The 20,396-nt window shown below is 38.0% G+C and overlaps 2 protein-coding genes across 2 annotated transcripts in view; one reads left to right on the plus strand and one right to left on the minus strand.

The window, feature by feature from the left end:
* mical2a (microtubule associated monooxygenase, calponin and LIM domain containing 2a) overlaps nt 1-20,396 on the minus strand; it is an 858,504-nt gene that overhangs the window by 487,824 nt on the left and 350,284 nt on the right. The gene's annotated exons all lie outside the window — the stretch shown is intronic.
* Nucleotides 1,135-5,045, plus strand: LOC116067724. Its single transcript, XM_031324262.2, has 2 exons — nt 1,135-1,279; nt 2,172-5,045. Exons 1-2 carry the CDS (start codon nt 1,191-1,193, stop codon nt 4,024-4,026), a joined length of 1,944 nt encoding a protein of 647 aa, XP_031180122.1. The 5' UTR covers nt 1,135-1,190; the 3' UTR covers nt 4,027-5,045.

Below are 20,396 nucleotides of genomic sequence, written 5' to 3' on the forward strand. Positions count from 1 at the left end.
CAGACTTCTGAGAAAGAGAACATCAGTTAGTATTCCCCATAGAAATACAATTTTATTTCTATGGTATTCCCAAAATCAAGCCTTCATGTATTATGTACTTTTATGTGTTGCCAGTTTCTGAGCAACAGAAGCAAAAACCAAAAGAACAGAGACGTCTCCTCAGTTGTTTATTTTTAACCCCTTAGCATTCTGTCCCCTTTTTCTAGAGGGGTATGTAGGCCTATGGGTGATAGCAGGTCAGTAGATTCCACATAGAAGTGGTATACAGCATTTGAAAGCTGGGATCCTGAGGATTAATTTAACATGCAGCTCAAGCTGTGTTTTCTAGTCATAAATTAGAAATAAATTGCCAAATTGATTAATTAATTAAAACAAATTGTGAACGTTTATAAGGGCTTAATAAATTATGATATGAGTGTATGATGACCATTCTCATGCTCGCTTAGCCTATGTCTTGTAAGTTGTTACAGCAGTTTTTGGTTTAATACCATTTGTTACATAGATTTGGTGCACATTTAACCATTTTGTAGGCCTAGCACTCAAGAATTAATAAAAAAAAAAAGATCATTAATCCCCCCCAAAATACCACATTAAGACACCAAAACCTTGAGGAACACCAGAGAAAAATCCATGCTGTGATTTGGTATTAAACACGTCTGACATTAGTAGATTTCTGTAAGAATTGCATTTTTCAGCAATTGGATGGGGAGCACTGCTGTTCTGGAAACAGCTCAGAAACCCTTTATGGGTCAATGGGAACCATGCATCGTCTGAATGCCCTAGTTGTCTAGTTTGTTTTAGTAGTTTCATGAGGCTGTATGCTATTTTTTCCTTCCGTAGTTTTACGATACCAAAATAATTATCTTCAAATGAGCTTACTAAAACCTTAATACGTAGGCTATTAAACAAGTTAAATTGTGGGTTTTGCTGGTTCCTGCTTTTAATGCTAGCCTTCCGTATTATGCAACAAATGCTTAATAACCATGACTTTATTTATTTTTTTAAACACAGTAGGCCTAGCTAAAGTTTAGTGAGAAAAAAAATATTTTGTAATGATTCCATTTCCAGTTCAGCATAGAAGGTTGCTATGGCAATTTAAGGGCGGGAGCGAGGGGGGGGGAATCAAATCAAACCGAAACAACTTTTCCTTTAGTTTCTTGGTGGAGCTGCTGCAATTGTTGCTGGAAAAAATGGACCGTACTAGTGATGAAACAGAAAATCTAGAAGAAAACTACTTTAACAAAAAAGACGTGATTTCCATGGAGGACATCTTAGTGAGGTAACGTTAACGTTTTGGTCAGATAACGTAAACGAACTGTATTCAGGCTCGGACACTTTTTGATCGATAATCAGAATCATTGATAATCAGAATATCTGTTTTAATATGCCGGTGTCGTGCAGAAATTTTCCCCCGGCCCCATCTCTTTTTCTAATCTTAATAGCTAGCTAGTTGTTTTGGTGCCTAAACTTGAATGTCATTGCCGCAATTGCAACGGCTGCTGAAAATGCCGTGACGGTGCTCTTTACCCGTCTGTAGTAACCAATTGTCTCGGCTAAACTACTAATTAGCTAGGCATGTAGCTAATTGTCCATGTACATATACAAATTCACACGTAGATTCATATGTGTGTAAAGTAATTCTGTTTGCACTTCGATGCGATCGGCCAGGTAAAGCACCACGAGAAGTCCGGGAACTGTCTGACAGGAATGGCCAACAGCCACGATGGATCCAGTTTGTTAGCAGTTTTTAAAGTGTTTAAACAATTTACATTTATTTTTGGATGTAAAAAGGTGGGAATATCGGTTGATAATATTGAGCTGCTGAGGGAGGGGAAGGAAAGGACATTGTGTTACATATTTAGTTTGTTTCACAGTTTGCAGAAATTTGACAATAAAACGCAGTCAAAGTAAAATATGCAAATATTTTAGGAGATTAGAATGTACTTTCTATATAAAATCCTACATTATTTTACACATCAACATGTGGATTTTGTAAATATATTGGCCAAATGTCCTACCTTAAGTCACGTTAGTTCTGCAGCTGAAAAATTGTGTCATAAATGGCTTGCCTGGTGGCTGCTGGGACTAGCAGATTATAAGAATCTTATAAGTATGAAAATGTGGATTCTGTTCAAAGTAACATCTATTGATCTCTTTTTTTTTGCTCTTAGTTTTGGAGGTGAAAACTCTGGTGAGGAACTAGCCAAAATTGCCACAGAAGGTGAAGATGAAACAGGCAGAAGAGAGACTAAAAACGGCTGCTTGAAGAGACTGCGATCCGGATGGCAAGCTGTTTTGATTGGGATTTTGATGTTGCTTTTTTGTGTAGTGACCAGCGTCCTCTTTGCTCAGATAAATAACCAGCAAAGTCTGATAGCAGATTTACAGCATATGGCAAAGAACACCAAGTTGCAAATGGAAAACAATCAGCTGAAGCTACTTCTGAACTCCACTCAACTCCAGTATGACCAACTGAAGCTGCTCATAAATGCAACACGGTACAACTTCACCTTGTCCGTTGAAAATAAACAGCTGAGCCTGCTGTTGAAGAACACTTTGCAAGAAAAAACTCAGTTGCAAATGGAGAACCAAGTGTTAAAGCGACTTCTTAACTCCATCTATCGAAACTCAACACTTCTGGGAAATGAGTATGACAACAACTTCACCTTGTTGTCTGCTGAAAATACACAGCTGAGCGTGCTGTTGAAGAACACGTTACAAGAAAATACACAGTTGAGCCTGCTGTTGACGAACACATTGCAAGAAAAAACTCAGTTGCAAGTGGAGAACCAAGTGTTAATTCTTAACTCCACCTGTCAAAACTCAACACTTCTGGGAAGTGAGTATGACCAGCTGAAGCTGATCATAAATGCAACACCGTACAACTTCACCTTGTTGTCTGCAGAAAATACACAGCTGAGCCTGCTGTTGAAGGACACGTTACAAGGAAATACACAGTTGAGCCTGCTGTTGAAGAACATGTTGCAAGAAAAAACTCAGTTGCAAGTTGAGAACAAAGAGCTGAACCTGGTTCTAAAGTCAACCCTGGAGGAGAACGGACAACTGAGTCTGCTCTTGAACAAAATATCACAAGAAAGAACTCAGTTGCAAGTGGAGAACGAAGAACTAAAGCAACTTCTGAACTCCACCTATCAAAACTTCACACTTTTGGGAAGTGAGTATGACCAACTGAAGCTGATCATAAATACAACACGGTACAACTTCACCTTGTTGTCTGCAGAAAAAACACAGCTGAGCCTGCTGTTGAAGAACATATTGCAAGAAAAAACCCAGTTGCAAGTTGAGAACAAAGAGCTGAACCTGGTTCTAAAGTCAACCCTGGAGGAGAACGGACAACTGAAGCTGAGACTGAGTGAATCATTGCACATCATCACCCTGGCATATGCAGAAAGCAATCAGTTGCGCCTGCTGTTAAACAATGAACAAAAAACCTCTTTGCAGCTGCAGGAAAAAAATAAACTCCAGCATTCAATCCTTTATTCCAACAAACTGTCCAACATCTGGAGATTCTGCAAGAACGACACACTGCAGTGTTCACGCTGCATGTCTGGCTGGACTGAACACGCTTCACGTTGCTTCTTGCTATCGAAAGAAATTAAGAAGTGGGAATTTGGTCGCAGGGATTGTCTTGACATGGGGGGTGACCTGGCTGTTGTTTTGAATGCCGAAGACCAGGCATTCTTGACCAACATGACTTTTCAATATGTACGGCAGAACCCTACAGTAGATTTCCATTCAGCGTGGATTGGGTTGCAGGACCTGGTGAAAGAGGGCGACCACATCTGGATCAATGGCGAGAGAATTCAGAAAAATGTAAATTACTGGATTCCCGGGGAGCCAAACAACGCCATAGCATCCTGGGACAAAGAACAGTCAGGACAGGACTGTGTTGCCATTATCCCGCCGAAAGCCATTGGAAAGGATTGGTTAAAATCCTGGGATGACATTGTTTGTGGTGGCGAACGAAACTACATATGTGAGAACATGGCTCTAATTTTGTCCTGACAGATGATGAAGCTGCATGTTGTAGATGTATGGTGGTTAAGACGTGGAGGAAAAGCCACATTTACTTGGCGCCCAAAGATGTTTTCTTTGTTTGTATATTAATAATTTGTGTACATAATAATAGGGATTATATTAAAAATCTTTTTACATTTTTACAAAGTGCTTTGCCTAGTTGGACCAGGAACAAAAACATTACAGGACTGCAATGAAATAAAATCACAACAATACTATAGAAAGTATAACATTAATAAAAAACATTTTTTAAAGATATGTTTTGAGAAGGAATGTAGAAGATGTCACTAATTCTGCAGCCTCACATCCAGGGCTTATAGGAACAGCCAGCAGAGCCCTGTTTGAGGGTCCAGCAATCCAGCAATGTAACTTAACTGATAGCTGAACCACAAAGTGCTTTAAAGGTGATCAGTCAAATCTTCAAATCAATTCTAAAACTTACTAGTAACCAGTGAAGAGAGGCTAAACCAGGGCTGATCTTGTCTTGTTAAAAGCCGAGCAGCTGCGTTTTGTACCAGATGCTCCTCAATTGATAACAAACCTAATTGAATGACTTTTTAAATTTGCTTTTTCAAAATAAAGGTCACTGTCAAAACACCCAGGTTTCTGGCTACAGGTTTAACATTAGGGAGAGGGAGCCAAGATGTTTTTGTACAATGGGGATGGACTTTGGGGGACTGAAGACAATTATTTTGGAAGTAAGTTTTGGGACATCCAGCACTTTATTTCTGACAGACAAGATAATAAATTAAAAAAAGCCTACTTCACTGTTTTTTAATGGGACATACATTTGCATAACAGTGGTACTGGATTTTGTGTTAATGTATATGTCTCAGTGGTAGCATACAGAACAACAAGGGGCCAAGGATGGAGCCTTCACTAATGACTACTGAGAAAGTGCTGTTTGATAAACAAGATTAAAACCAGTGTAGAGCAGTGTGCCTGATGCCAACCCCATTTTTGAAGTGATCCAGTAGAATAGAGTGATCAACTATCGAATGCAGAGCTCCGATCAAGAAGAATTAAAATCACCAGCATCAGCTGAAAATAAAAGGTCATTTGTCACTTGGATGAGAGTAATTTTTAAACTGGTTTACAAACAATGCTAACTAGTTGTATTAGTATTGCTCTCTTCTTCTAAATTTTAATTATTAATTAAAGGACAAAGTCCGTTGAGTAACAGAAAACAAGACTGCAAATATACCAGAGTATAAAAGGCACCATAAAAATCTTAATTTTAAAAAAGCACATATAAACACATCAGCTGAGCATAATTATGCAATGGTAACAATAAGTAACAATTCTCTGCAGAGAGTGTGATCTCTCACTTTCCAGTGCTCACAAGCCATTTCTTCAGTTCCTTATTAGATAAAAAGGTGGTGCTGAGTTCTTGAGCTCCTCGTATATACCAGCATACGACTTTATTCATGTGTGGCTTGAATAGGAGTACAATGTCTTTTCTTGTGTCACTGTGGGTTGTTAACTAGCTTATATTCTGCATGTTCTCTCCTTCATGCCAGATCATTTGCACATCATTTAAAAACATAAGTCTCTCATATTTTGCATGAAGGAGAGAAAGATAGAGGTAAGATAAAAATATCAGCTGTGGCTTTGTGGTGAGAGAGAACTTGGAGACCCTATTTCAGATCTAGATGTCAACAAGTAGTTGGCTCTGTTGAAGTGTCCTTAAGCAATACGCACAAAATCTGTGCTTACCTCTGAGGCTGTGTTGCAGCTGATCAAGGTAGCAAGCATCAACAGAGGAATTTCCCTGCAGTGTCAGTTCTCCAAAAGTACTGAATTGCATTATTATCATGGATATGTTTACATGGACTGCAACAGTCTCACTAGTGACCACATTCTAAATATGCAGCTGGTCATGAGACACAGTGGCTCAGTGGTTTGCACTGTTCCATGACTTCCTCCTACAATTCTGATCTGTGAGCGAGCTGGTGAATTCTGTTGTCTTTAAAAGGGTATGCACATCCATAGTCCTGCAACATAAGTAGCTGTGTTACTGTCAAGAGAGTGATAATGTAGCCAACTTTATGAGACTGAGATTTAAAGTTAATTTTTGCAAATCTGGACCTTGGAAACCTGCAACTAAAGTTGATCTTAATTTTTTTGCCCCAACTTGAATTTAAAGTCCTTAAAGTGCTCAGAAAAGTGAACATGTACATTGTAATTCCAACTGGTCGACTCCATCTGCTGAGGTAGATTGTGTGATATGATCGAAAGCTCCAGGACAGCTATTGAGTGGACCTTGTGGGGAGATTGATTTTGTCAGCTGTTGTTTCTCAAGTCAGGAATGACTCAATCACCTGATATTCTCAATCTCAGTTTACCCAACTTGACTATGGATGTCAAAGTGATTTTTAATATCAATATTTTCATACACATTAATGAAAAATTAAAAACGTATTTTTAAATAAATAAAGCAATCAACTCCACTGCAGTGACACCTCAAACGAACTGAATGTGCATTCAAAGTCCTTTGAGTAAAACAGCCTAATTACTTGATTGTCAGTCTTGTGTTTGACTGGACATGAGCAAAAAAAGATATGCGCCCATTGTGTCATTAAAGGCCAAACTCTGTCCACTGAACTGATTTCAGAGATGAGATATGTGGGAAGTCATAGATCTGGTGAGAGGTACAGGTTTAAAGGAACATTCCTTGTTTAAAGGAGTACTGTAGGCTGCATAATTAGGAAATAATAAATCATGGAACAACCCAGAGTTAGGGTAAGGATACTGATCAGGGAGTAGGCCAAGGCCCAAGGAAAGCAATGTTTCTTGCCAGAAGCACGACAGTATCAAGTGATAAAACAGGCAAAGGGATCTGTCAAATGGTAGCACGTTTACCTTCAAGTATCATGGTAGGAGTATTCTGCTGTGGGAAGGCTTTCTGTTAGCAGGGTCTGAACACTTTATATATATAAATATAAAGGAAACGATGCAGGTGAATTCTAGAACCTTGCTCATAGTGCCAAAGATGTTAAACTGGTTTAACGACATGTATATAATGTGTAATAATGACACAAAGCACGCAACCATATATAAAAGTCCACCCAAAACCTTCTCTTCAATGCCATGAAATACAGTAGAAGTTAGTTAAACAGTTTTGAAATATTATATGGATAATATATTCCCTGGTTTTTGAATTGTTCAGTGAAAGCTGATAAATGACCCAATTTTTACAAAGTAATGCAAAGAAATAATATCCCTCATATTCAGCTTTCGATGAGACATGTATTGAGAACTCATATAATTGGAAGAAGCAAATTAGGAATTTAATTTGAGCTATCACATAAAAAAAGAAACCATTGTGAGAGCCTTATTAAATTGATTGAGTAACGTATTAAAGTTAATTAAAGTTGGTCTCCACAAAATAAGCTTGACAGTATATTTCCATGCAGAGAATGTCGAGCAATTTATAAAAAGAATGAATGAACCCAACAAAATGACACCTTAATAGGTGAGTTGTATTTTTTGAAGCCAGTAGATGGTGCTACAGTGCCTCCTGTGACTTTTTGTACTGTTCAAATAGATGGCATTATTGATGTATTTCACACAAACAAAGTCTAAAGTTGTATCATACAAACATCAGCAAAATAGTTGAACAAACAAATACTACAATAAAACCAACTCACTGCATATAAAAATCCCATGGTAGTTTGGTTGTTGAAGGGCCTAAATATAGTTGAGTGCCAAGTGTTACAAACATTTTTGAGATACAGCACAGGTGTGATTAGTTAACATTAATGATGGCTCTGTTCCAGCATGCACAAAAGAACTTTTTCACGGCAGACACGTTGACATGTCATAGTAGTTAAAGCACAGGTGTATTCAAACCCATTAATGATGGCTGCATTCCACTTAGGAGAGGCCCTGGTATTGTGCATGCTGACTCACTGAAATAGCTTACTGGGACACTTGATAGAACATAGCCATCGTTAAGATTATCAATTTCTGCCGTGCTTTTCCTACTATGACAAGTCAAAATGTCTGCTGTGAAAAAGGTCCATAGCAGAGCCTGGAAATGGCACACCTGATTGAAATGACATTAGTGATTTTGTTAGTTAGATCTGTGTTTGACAGAGAAACGTCTGTTGTAGTTTAAATATTACATTTTCTTTCCATGTTACTTTCAAGTGAGAAGTACAATATTTTTTTGTATCAAAATGATGTGCAGAATGTATGCCGGTTAAATAATTAATGTTTGTACAGCAATTCTTGTATAGTGGGTAAGGAAGTAAGTACATTTTATTTCTAGAGCACATTTAAACACAGCTTAAGCTGACCAAAGTGCTGTACAAAGAAGCACCAAGGTGCTGTATAAAAATATTTAAATGTAAAAATAAAAAAGTAGAAACAAATATAATTGGAAGAAGCAAATTAGGAATTTAATTTGAGCTATCACATAAAAAAAGAAACCATTGTGAGAGCCTTATTAAATTGATTGAGTAACGTATTAAAGTTAATTAAAGTTGGTCTCCACAAAATAAGCTTGACAGTATATTTCCATGCAGAGAATTTCGAGCAATTTATAAAAAGAATGAATGAACCCAACAAAATGACACCTTAATAGGTGAGTTGTATTTTTTGAAGCCAGTACAAAAAAAAGCTTCCCAACAACAACAAGCAGCAATTTACAAATACAGAATTATAGACATAATAACAGAACGAGTGATTAGTGTGTTAAAAAGGCCAGAGAGTAAAAATGTGTCTTAAGTCTAGATTTAAAAACAGAAATGAAGGGAGCACATCTGATATCTAAAGGCAGCTGGTTCCACAGTCGTGGAGCAGCAACTGCAAAGGCTCTGTCACCTTTTAGTTTGAGTCGAGATCGGAGGACATAGAGGAGAGATTTGTCCTCATATCTAAGAAACCCCTGGGCTGAGTGCCTTTGAATAAGATCTGTGATATAAGATGGTGCCCGACCAATAAGACATAAGAGCCTTGAAGGCAATCAACAGGGTCTTAAACTGGATTCTAAAGTCAACGGGAGCCAGTGAAGAGAGACTAGCACTGGGGTGATGTGCTCACATTTTTTAGTACCAGTCAACATTTAGTTGACTACACTTACTGTATAGTAAGTGCCAAGTTAAATATTTACACAAAGGTGTTACAAATGTGAAAATTATGATCATGCATAAGTTATTTTCAACATAGTTTTTTTTTTAAGATTCTTTTTTTGGCATTTTAGACCCTTATTTTTATAGGACAGCTTAGACTTGAAAGGGGAGATAGAGGGGGAATGACATGCAGCAAAGGGCCGCAGGTCAGAGTCAAACCCGCGGCCACTGCGTCGAGGAGTAAACCTCTATATATGGGCACCCGCTCTACCAGGTGAGCTACCCAGGCGCCCATTTTCAATGTAGTTTAAGCCATTCACAATATTGGATTTCCTTTTGTGGACCAGCTTAGTTTTGTTTCATTGCTTCTGGGACATCTGTGAGACATGCATACACACACACACACACACACACACACACACACACACACATGCAATCAGACACATCTGTAAATAGCTGAACTATTAGAACTAAAAATCTATCTTACATATATGAAAAAAGAATCCATCACATCTAAATCAACCATAGCGTGGTTGGATTATTCTCCTGTTCTCCGTCAGAGAGCTTTATCCAGGACATGCCTCTCATTTACTACACGAGGGCTTCCATGCTTGGTATCTAATTGGCTCTTATTTATTACTAATGGAGTGGTTCATACATGGCAGAGAGGCTGTGTGGCCTCAGATATCATTGCAAATTAACATACAGGACTCCCAAACTTGCTTGTGCGGATTATATGTTTAATATTCGAAGCACAGGCTGCATGAATATGCTGAGGTAGAGCAATGATGGCTGTCCTCTGCGCCAAATTGTGTTGGGGCTTGAGGGACTGTCTGAGTCATCAGTGACAAGGCCTGTATCTGATTCCAGCTATGCTTACACTCTGGCTGGGCTCTACCTGGGGGGCCTGATGGTATTAAGCATGAGATCTGTTGGAGAAGAGAGCGCTCCCTGGAGAGAAGTTAAAGCGCTTTCTCTGTAATAATACAAAAGTTAAAATAAGCCCAAATAGGCTACTGAACATCCAATCATGTGAGTCACAAAAGCAGTTTTGTATCATGAAAAATACTATTTATCAGTGTAGTTTAAGTATGTTTTTCTTTTAATCCATTTATTTTTTGTAGCCACGCCAACAGCATGACTCTATGGAATGCATTGTTGGTCGTGTGGTTCACCACTTTAGGTCCAGACCGAAATATCTGGATGGATGGATTACCATGAAATTCTGTACAGACCATCATAGTCCCCAGTGGATGAATCTCAGTGACTTTGGATTCTGGACTGGATTTTAATTTCCTCTGGTTCCCATAAGGTTGACATTTTCAAACTAAGTATCTCGACAGCTATTGTTTGGATTGCCATGACATGACATGATTTAGGATGAATTGTGATAACTTTTTTGATCTCCTGACTTTTTGTCAATTTGCCTAATAATGTAGTTTATGACCAAATAATTGCAAAATGAATGACATCCCAACAGCTGTACTTTGGTAAGCATAACTGCTAAACTTCAGCATGTTGTCATTGTTGGGATTTTTAGTATGCTGACATTAGCATTTAGCTCAAAGCACCACTGTACTTAAGCACAGCCTCACACAGCCACTAATGTGGCTGTATACTTACACTCACTTTATACATGCACTGCAACTGAGAACTTATCTAAGCATTACCCGGAGGAGCTGTATGTGAGAATGCAAATGTCCGAATCAGATATCAGTCCAAATATAATTTGGAGCCATGGAGGAAGTGAGGTGATGACGACAAAGTCCACATAGGGAGGAGGTCAGGAAACCCCTGTTTGTTTTGTTTGTTTCCCATTTCCAGTGAACATTCTTTTTAAGGCATTATACCACAATTCCTCCTTAACCTTAACCACTACTTACTTTAACCGAAACCAGGATCTTTCCCCACACCTAACCTAACCTTTACCACAGCGTTGTCACATCATAAAACACATTTGAACAGGTTTTGAAAGGCACAGACAAATGATGCAATCCTGTTGATGGGAGCATCAGATCAGAAAGTGTATTTTGTCAGTTAATTTTGTTGTTGAGTATGCAGTATGGAGAAACAGGAAATGGTGGGAGAGACAGGGAATGACATGCAATAAAGGTTGGGAGTTCATGGGAGTACATGGAGAGCATCTTAAACCACTTGTCCATCAGGACCTCACCAAATGTTAGTTTTATCTCTGTAATTGTTGTAGGCTGGATGAACAAAAACACCAGAGAAAGGAAAGTTCTATGTGTTTTGTAACTGATGTCTTAGTGTCAGAGATCTTGAGAGTCCAAGAAGTATTGAGGGGGATGGACACCAGCTGTCATGTACGCTTTACCTGCAACCTTGTTTGTGACTGTGTCCTCTTACCAATCAAACCATCCTGTAGCCAGGAGGCGGCCAAGTGCTTGTTCCCAAAGTAGCATAGCCCACTAATCCAGGTGACAATGCACTATATAAAACCCACAAGCATCATTGTGGGACAGACAATTTTCTTGGGCCTAGAGAAAGAGAGGAGGTGCTTCTTCTCCTTGTGCGTAAAACAAGTCAGTAAAATGTACTGTCTGCCTTGGGTGAAGTCTGCGGGCATCATTAAGGACGAAGAACTAATGTACTGGGCAGCACCAAAACATCTTCCCTCAACACCTAAACAAAGTAATAACGTCATTTATCAAAATCACTCTGTTGCAGCCGCACTGAAGCTCAATGCTCTGATGTCTGAGTCTGAACAGAAGGCAGCCAATAAAGGTTTATTAGCTTTTCAATGAGAGCGTATTGCTGCTTTCTACAATTAGGAGTCTTAGAAAATAGAGTATGTTTTCATTGCCATGATTTACTACTTCTCATCAATTTAATGGGGCTAATCGCTTTTGGTTACAAGTAAGTATGCAGGACTAAATCTTGTTTAAAAAAAAAGAAATTGTAGCCAGCACTCAGGTCTTCATAAATGTATTTAAGAACTACATGACTTATTGCAGCGAGAGTAATTATATGCACAGAATATTCAAAACTTCAGCCCTGTTAGGACATTTCACATCTCAAAATGTAACAATGGTGTAACTGGTCTGTTGCTTTTTATATCCTCCTTTGTGATAGATTTTATAATTGCATTTAATGATAGATTATGCTTTCATGTATTTTGCTGCTCAGTGCATCAGTATATCAGGAATCAGTATTGATTAAAATTCATAAAGGAAAAAGATGGATTCCATAGGCTGTGTTTGGCTCAAATAATAATTCAGGGAATAATATGTCATGTATTCAGAGCATGAAATAATAATAACAATGAATTTGATCATTTCAAGGACTATCGTACAGCAAAGGTCATATGTGTCCTTGAAAATGTAATGAAAAAAAGAGAAAGAAATAGCTCTGAGAAGTGCCATTTCCTCACTTACATCGCTAACAACCCCATGCTTGACTCAACTAAATAAATAAATAAATGCATAAATAAAAAAGAACTAAGGGTTTTACTTAGACAGCGAGGATGTTACCCTGAGGGGGAGTCATCAGTCATGCATTCACTAATGAGTAAATATGAAGAACATGAGGAAGCTCAGTTTTTTTTTGTACTCAGTGTGATTTGACATTCATATTTCTGTTCACCTCGCTGTGGCTTTCTGTTGAAAAGGAGACAGTGTTTCTGTTTATCAGCAGAATGGAAAGTAGTGAAAATAAACAGCTAAATATATACAATTCTCTGCTGTCCACATTCATCCTCTGAGGCAGCGCACAACAGGTGTGTGTGTGCTGCATGGTCGGACATAGTAGCTGCTTTAATCATACAAATATTGATTAGATGCATTGGAATGTGTTCTGCCTTGCCATAGAAGCCACTCAGCATTAACTAATATACTGAACCAGGCAGAAGTTTTTGAAAAAGTGCTGAGATTTCAGGCTGTTGAAAGGGTCGGACCATCACTCAACCACTCACTGTTGGAAGGGCTTTTCACCAAATTGCTGAATATTCAATATCCATACAGAGCACATTTGAGTCATCAATATTGCTGATGCTGGTTTATGGCAAGCTGGAAACAGCCCTGGATTTAGACATTACAAAAATGTATGCTTTGTAACACACTATTTCTCTTTCAGACCACAAATTAGTGTAGAAATTGTACAGTAGCTGCTGTGTTTCATAATACTGCTTATTGAAAATTGCATGTAGTTATGTTAATCTGTCTCAAATTATGGAAATTATGTTCATCCTCTAAGAACCCTAAACATATATAATAATATATCGTATTAAACATCTCAAAGGTTTTCATTGAGATGAGGATTATGGGGTTTATTTTAGTTTATGGGATCTTTTCCTCTGAATAAGCTCTACAGAATGACTCGATTATCTAAAAAAAAAGTTGGACAATTTGACGTTTTTTTTTCTTTTCTTTGATGCCTCCTCTCTTTCTTCTATTACCCCACCCTGTTTCTCTGTGCAGGTTGAGATGTATTGACACTGATAGCTAACTCCCACATGGTACAGACTTTAGTTTTGTTCCTTGAGTGCATTACACATGTTGACAGATGTCTCCCAACATAGACTCAGACAGGAATAGATCCCAGTAGAGTGGAGTGACAGGGTGAGGACTCAGCTGAGCAGCTGGGAGACAAACTCCATTCAGGCTGAGGTAATGTGACCGGGCCTGAGACCGTCTGCTCAGCAGAGGGAGAGCTGAGCCGAGCTCCTGTCTGCCTATCTCTCCATCTATCTGTCTGTCTGTCCTGCTACTCAGGTCTACTCTGGGAAGCACTGAAGTCCTGTATGCAGTTTCAGTCTGTCAGCACAGATCAGAGTCATAGTCATGCCTGAAATTTACCTGCAGCCTCAGTGGTTTATCTACACAGTCCACCCTGAGAGCATCAACAGAAGGAGGGATCCAAATTTACTTTTGCCTATGAGAAGTCACCTAGGCCAAAATTTAATACTTCGCTTGTGCATACATCTATACCGGTACTAAACACTTGCACATACATGCATACTCTCATTGATAAAACATACATAAACATGCATGTATGCATAATGTGACAATGTGTATGAGTATGAGGGAATATGAGTGTGAGTATGTGCGTGCACATAAGTATGTATGTATGAATGTGCATAAGTATGTATGTATGTGTGTGTGCCTAAGTATGTATGTATGTATGTTTGTATGTATGTATCTATGTATCTATGTTTGTATGTGTGCATGAGTATGTAGTATGGATGTTTGTGGGTGGGGTGGGAGGTCGGGGTTGATGGTTGGGTCAAACAAACACGTGGCTTTCACCCAGGAGACCTGTGTTCATGTCGCGTGCATGGAAGTCAACTTTTGTGACTTCTTTACGTTGACTACTTGCCACTGCCCAACAAATACCCAACCTGCTTTACAGCTGCTCCAGTTAGAAATATAGAGATGAGCTCAATATGCCTTCATTGATACCATCCATTACGTGTCTAAATAGGTTCTTATGAATGGATTTTAAATTAAATGTTATTTAACTCTATTTATTTATTATATAAAACATAAAACAATTAATAATTATTTCATTTGAGTTATTTCAACAAAATGTTCTGTATAATTGAACTATCAATGCTTAGGTTGCTTAATTTAGTCAAGTTGCATTCACACTAGTACCACTTATAGTGGCAGACGTTTCAACTGTTCAACGGCATTTCAACTGTTTATCCTTTACTTTTAGCCAACTATTTCTGTCACAGGCAGCAGAAGAATGAGGCCTCAAACGCAGACAGTCGAGGCAGACAGGGACAGTTCAATGATTCAATAACAAAAGTAAAGGTACAGCTTACTGGTGAGGGTAGCAAGTACAACTGACTTGAGGATGCAGTATAATGGTTATTAAATATATAGTAAAGATCAGCATCACACCAATTTTATAGTCCTATTTGCAGTTTATTTTCCTCCTTAACACACAGATGTGGATAGATTTTCTTTGAAAATCAAAACATTTTTTGTTTTAGTTGACTTTATTAAGTTAATTAGTTGAGCTTTCCACATATTCCCCTGACACTGCAGAAGTACATGGGTAGAAGTACCTCGTGGTGGGAATCACTGTAGAAGATTATAAAGTAAAACCCCACATGTGAGAAAGGGTTTAAAATCTGCATCCACATATGATGTGTACAACATGCAGCATAACCACCTTCCAGCTTTATTTTTTTTTATTTATATCAACTTTTTATTGTTTTTGTTTTTTTTATGCAGACATACAGAACAGAGAAATACAAACTGAACAAGAACAAAACCCCTCACCCACCCCCCACCCTCTGCGGTCTCGAGGAAAATAAAACAAATAAACAAACAGAAATCACACCTTGCCTAGTCACTCTCCTCTAGTTCTTGTGTGCTGAGGTCATTAGGTCTGATATTTGTGCTGCTGCCCTTTTCCATAGGTTGATAGTTGATGATTTAACTTTGTTAATCCTTGCTGTAGAGAACTCAAGCATAGCTATGTCCAGAAAATACGGCAACCACTGTTTTATACAAAGCGAGAGTGGGGGCAGCCAGCGCTGAGCTATCATTTTCTTGGTTGCAGTTGAGCCAGCTAGCCAAATTTTCCTCTGTCTCCCAAGCAGGTGTAATTTAGAGGCGTCGTTAAGTAACAAAACAGTCGTATCAGTAGGAATTCGACATCCTATCACATCAGATAGTATTGATGTTGTTTTATTCCAGAACTCATGCACCTGTTCACACTCCCAGACCATATGCAGAAAAGTTCCAGTTTGTTCAGGTTGACAGAACGAGCAATAGGGAGTTGGAATGACTTTAGAGATATATCTCTTCTGGGCACCTTCCAGCTTTATGAGATGAAATGACTTACTGTCATTGCTAATTACATGATCAAGACCAGGCTTGCTAGGTTGCCACTTAGGCAATAATCAATATCAAAGACAAGGAGACTCTGGCAATCAATTCAACATCTTTAGGCTCAGGAAATCAAGGCCTTTAGAGGTCGTTAGATATTGCTCTCAAGTCGTTAGATATTGCTCTTGATATATTTAGTTATCATAAATGTGTAACAATAAAAACAGTGTTTGGTGAGATGTAAACAAAGGGCTGCTCCCACACGATGGAGGAAGCTATGGTGGTGTCAGACAACATACAGCATCCTTTAGATCAGCGCTACAACTGTGTGTTTGCTTCACCTTGGCACTATTGTGGAGGCTAGATTTCATGTCACTTTCGATAGCTATCAAGTAAACGCTCCAGACTCTGCCTTTCTCACCCTTTTGAGTTTAGTTAGCGCAACACACTGTTTGACAGGATGTGAAGTTGTCTCAGGCACTGTCGGTGTGGTATGGCACTGACTGTCATACCACTTGTGGTCTGATTTTGTGGATGTTCTACGCCTGCAGACATTTATGCAGTATAGCAGGAAGAAAAAGAGAGACTGCTGTCTGTATTTCCTATTTTTGTTACCAAACACTTCTGCTGTAAATGTGTGTGAATGTAAAAGAGGAAAACAAATCTTTTTCACAACATTTAAGAACAACAGCAAATCCTGAGCCATAATTGTAGCATGGTTGTATGATCAGTACAGACTATCGCCTGCAGTACTCAATACACACCCAAAATGTTTTCAAGTGCCATAACCAAAACGCTATGGGCCTAATGGACCATCATTCTGGCTTTTCCACCACACTGAAACTCAAAAGCCTATTGAAATAAAGTGTACTTTAATTCTATTAGAACTTAGAACTTGTCTTGATCTGTTTTCCTTGTAAGCAACAAATCCCATGAAAAGGTCAAAACCAACAATGAATTGATTGAACTAACAAGTGTTTGTGTCTGTGTAGCCAAAGGCTGATAAATCTTAATCCTATGTGCCATAACACTGTTGTCCTGGGTAACGTGTTCCTTCATTACTATGAACATGGGCACTGTAGTTTCCATGAGCTGATCTCACATACACCATCCTGCTGCCATAAGTACTCACTAGCACACACAATTATTGGCAGAAAATCCCCAACTAATGCACTTTTAATCCTGTTTGAGTAACATTTACTAAAAAAAGTTATTTAGCTGTAGGATAAAATGAGACTATATATTTGTGACCCCCTTTTTAAAGATATATAAAGGAATAAATGGGCTTGGAGCTGAGTGCCGCAGACAGGGTTGGGAAGTCAGAAATTATGGAGAACACATTGTTGTTTATTGACAATAACAAACATATGGAAAATCTAAAGGCTTTTCCTTAAACTAACTTGTGACACAGGGGCTGTCATACTGGGGACAAAGTGGAATTTGGGTTGGATAGGACAATGGACAAATGAGAATCTATAACTTTATTGTTAATCATATATTTATCTAACACCCCAGAATAGCTGACACAGAGGCGACACATTTCGTTGCAGCTGAGATACAAAGTGCATTTAGGAAAATATTGCTCTTTGTGATATTAAAAATAAACTATCACACTAAACCTGCCTCCCTCTGTTGGTGCTTAAGCCTGTTCATCAGAAAGGGATAAATCTACAGCAGCATTATGGCTCATAAAAACCAAACCCTTTTTACAACACAGTAAAAACGAATGTAACTGAAACATTAGAGCACAAACATTTTGTTGCAGTTGTGTGTAAAAAGTGCCTCACATTTGGACACCCACCTTTCTCTTGGTAAACAATAGTGTGAATGAATATGCATGATGTCAATGGGTATGAGGCTAGCACTCCTGTCAGTTTGCTCTTGCTGCACTGTGATTTTCTTTTCTTGAGCTGACGTTTCAAGCAGGGTGAAAGCAGCAGTTTCCAACAAGAGGGTTCCAGGTGTTGGAAATTTAAGCAATGAAAGTTTATACAATATGTCTGTCAAGCAGATGGCTGAGTGACATTAGATATCTGTTTTTTTTCTAAATGGATATATTTTCATTCAAGGTAAAATATGTCATCTTGAAATCTTCCTGTGCTGACGTTGTTGCTTCATCTGATCAGGCAGCTCTCCTCAATGTCAAATGTCTTTTGAAAATGTCAAGGCCCCCCACTGTGATTTTTCAAATTTTAATAGCATTTTATAATATTTTCACATTTTGTTTGGGGGCTCAGTATCCTGGAATTTCCCAAACGAAAAGGTGTAAATGTAAAGAATGAAGTGCAAAGTGATCAGAGTAATTATTAATATAATTATAATTAAGCTGGTGCCTTGCGCTAATTGCTAAAGTCATTGTAACCTTTTACTTGAACTCAGTGTTTACTCCATCCTGTCCCAGAAGAAATCCTAATTACTTGAGCAATTATAAATATTCAGTGAAATGTAGATTTCAAACATATTTAGAAGAAAAAGCCCATAAATGTAACAAAAGCATAACTATGAACAATTTCTACTATAAAAGCACTTAAAACACAGAGCAACAAACATTGTACGTACAACGTTTTGTCCTTCAAGAGAAATGTATAGTTAATATGAGCACAAGAGCATAGCACCAGTATAGTGAGTAAACAATCTTGCCACATAATTAACAGACCAACTGGGTATTCTGAGAAGAGTACAGTGGAGTTTGGTCAAAAGCTGCGAACTAATGTGAAACTGGTTTAGCACCTCCCACTCATTTTGCTGTTGTGACTGAATCAGCCTCCTTCGATTAGGAGCTCACCAGTCTCCCCAAGTCTGTTGTGCTCCATTAAATCTCTAATGATCCTCTCTAGTTTGAATTAAGAATCCAGTATAACTGTCAAAAACAGATGTTTATCTGCATGATACTGGATGAACAGAGTGGAAAAATTAGCTGATCATTTCTCACCAAAAGCAGCAATAGACAGGAAGGAACATGGAGTCATAGTGGTGAAAATAAGATGATATACCTCATTATTCCTCATAGTTTCTCAGTTTAATTTCCCCGGAGTTAACATGTTACCATACTGTTATCAGTGATAAAAAGTAACAGAATTTTACTCAAGTACTGTACTTATGTATTTACACTTTTTAGTTATACTTATAGTTAATGCTTACTGTAATTGATTATATCTATTTTATGTTACTTTATACTTAAACTCCTACAGCTATAGTTACTTTTCACATCAACATTTTACATAAAAACACAGGATAAGTTCATAAAATGCAATGCATTTTAAAGATTAAGTCAGCGTTTTCCAACTCTTTTGGTTTGTGACCTCTTTTATGAAAGCTGGATCTGGTTTGGGCTCCTTAACATGTTTCAGATGTCAATGAATTCTTTAGTTGTTTTAACAAAGAGACATTTCTCCACGAGGTCAAATCCAGTATTTCACAAACAAGTCAAAGATTAGCGAAAAGTCTAAATTATGAATATAAATATGTGTGTCAGAATTCTGTTTTGAAATGCAGGACTTTTTTAATGGAGTATTTTTACATTATTGCTTGGGTACTTTTACTTAAGTAAAATATCTGAATACTTCTTTCACCGTTGGCTATTATGGCTGAGCATTTTAGTGTAAGATGCTAATTATGGTGCCAAATAGGACAGTGTTAGCAAAGTGGTGACTAAGAAGAACAAGGTGAGATGAGAGGATGAGAAAAAATCCTCATCCACCTCACTTTTATTCTCACTTGACAGTAAGGGACTCCATGCTGAAAGGTAAAATGTATCTTCCAATTGGACAGACTGCATCATGTCAGTATCTTTCTACCAGTCACTATGTTATATCCAAAGTCTTAAAGCACACAACATATCTATCTAATCTCTCCTTGAATTAATTTTTCAATTGAAAGGTTATTATGTTCTTGAACTTTTAAGTTATTTGCTTGAATTTCAGATCCTCACTCTCAACCGTGAACATGTGGCATCACAGGATAATAAGCATGCTACTGAAGGATAATTTTGCAACCTTGTGTCATATTAATTATGTTTATATACTACTTATTTTTTTCAAATATGTTTTGAGGTCAACATCATCATTGCTGCTAGGATTATGCAGAGGCAAATTCTTTATAGAGAAGAAAGTACCACATTTATGTACTGCAGAGAAGTTGTAGGGAAGCGGTGGTGATGGAGGATGGACAGACAGCACAGGATGTAATTGCCTCAGTGATGCTGATGCTGTATGCAGTGCTGCACTACTGGAAATGGAGCAGCACAAAGTGCTGATATTTAAAGGCCATTCCATTTGGCCCAATTGCTATTTGACCACACTTTACATTAATGTAATAATCCACAAACAGCATGCTGGTCTGTGTTTGCTTAAAATCCAGAGGATGGTACCAAGGGACATGAAAGGTAAAATATCTAAAATTATGAAGGAGGGACTTTTCCATTGTTTTAGTTTACCTAACACTTTATTTTATATAAATATTTTCTCTAATATGAAATAGTCAT

This window comes from Sander lucioperca, chromosome 3 (genome assembly GCF_008315115.2).
Source record: "Sander lucioperca isolate FBNREF2018 chromosome 3, SLUC_FBN_1.2, whole genome shotgun sequence".
Classification (NCBI taxonomy): Eukaryota; Metazoa; Chordata; class Actinopteri; order Perciformes; family Percidae; genus Sander; species Sander lucioperca.

Excerpts from the sequence above, each read along its gene's own strand:
- LOC116067724 (XM_031324262.2), top strand. The coding sequence starts at position 1,191 with ATGGACCGTACTAGTGATGAAACAGAAAATCTAGAAGAAAACTACTTT. Across the intron at positions 1,280-2,171 it reads ATGGAGGACATCTTAGTGAG|TTTTGGAGGTGAAAACTCTG; the intron begins GTAACGTTAACG and ends TTTTGCTCTTAG.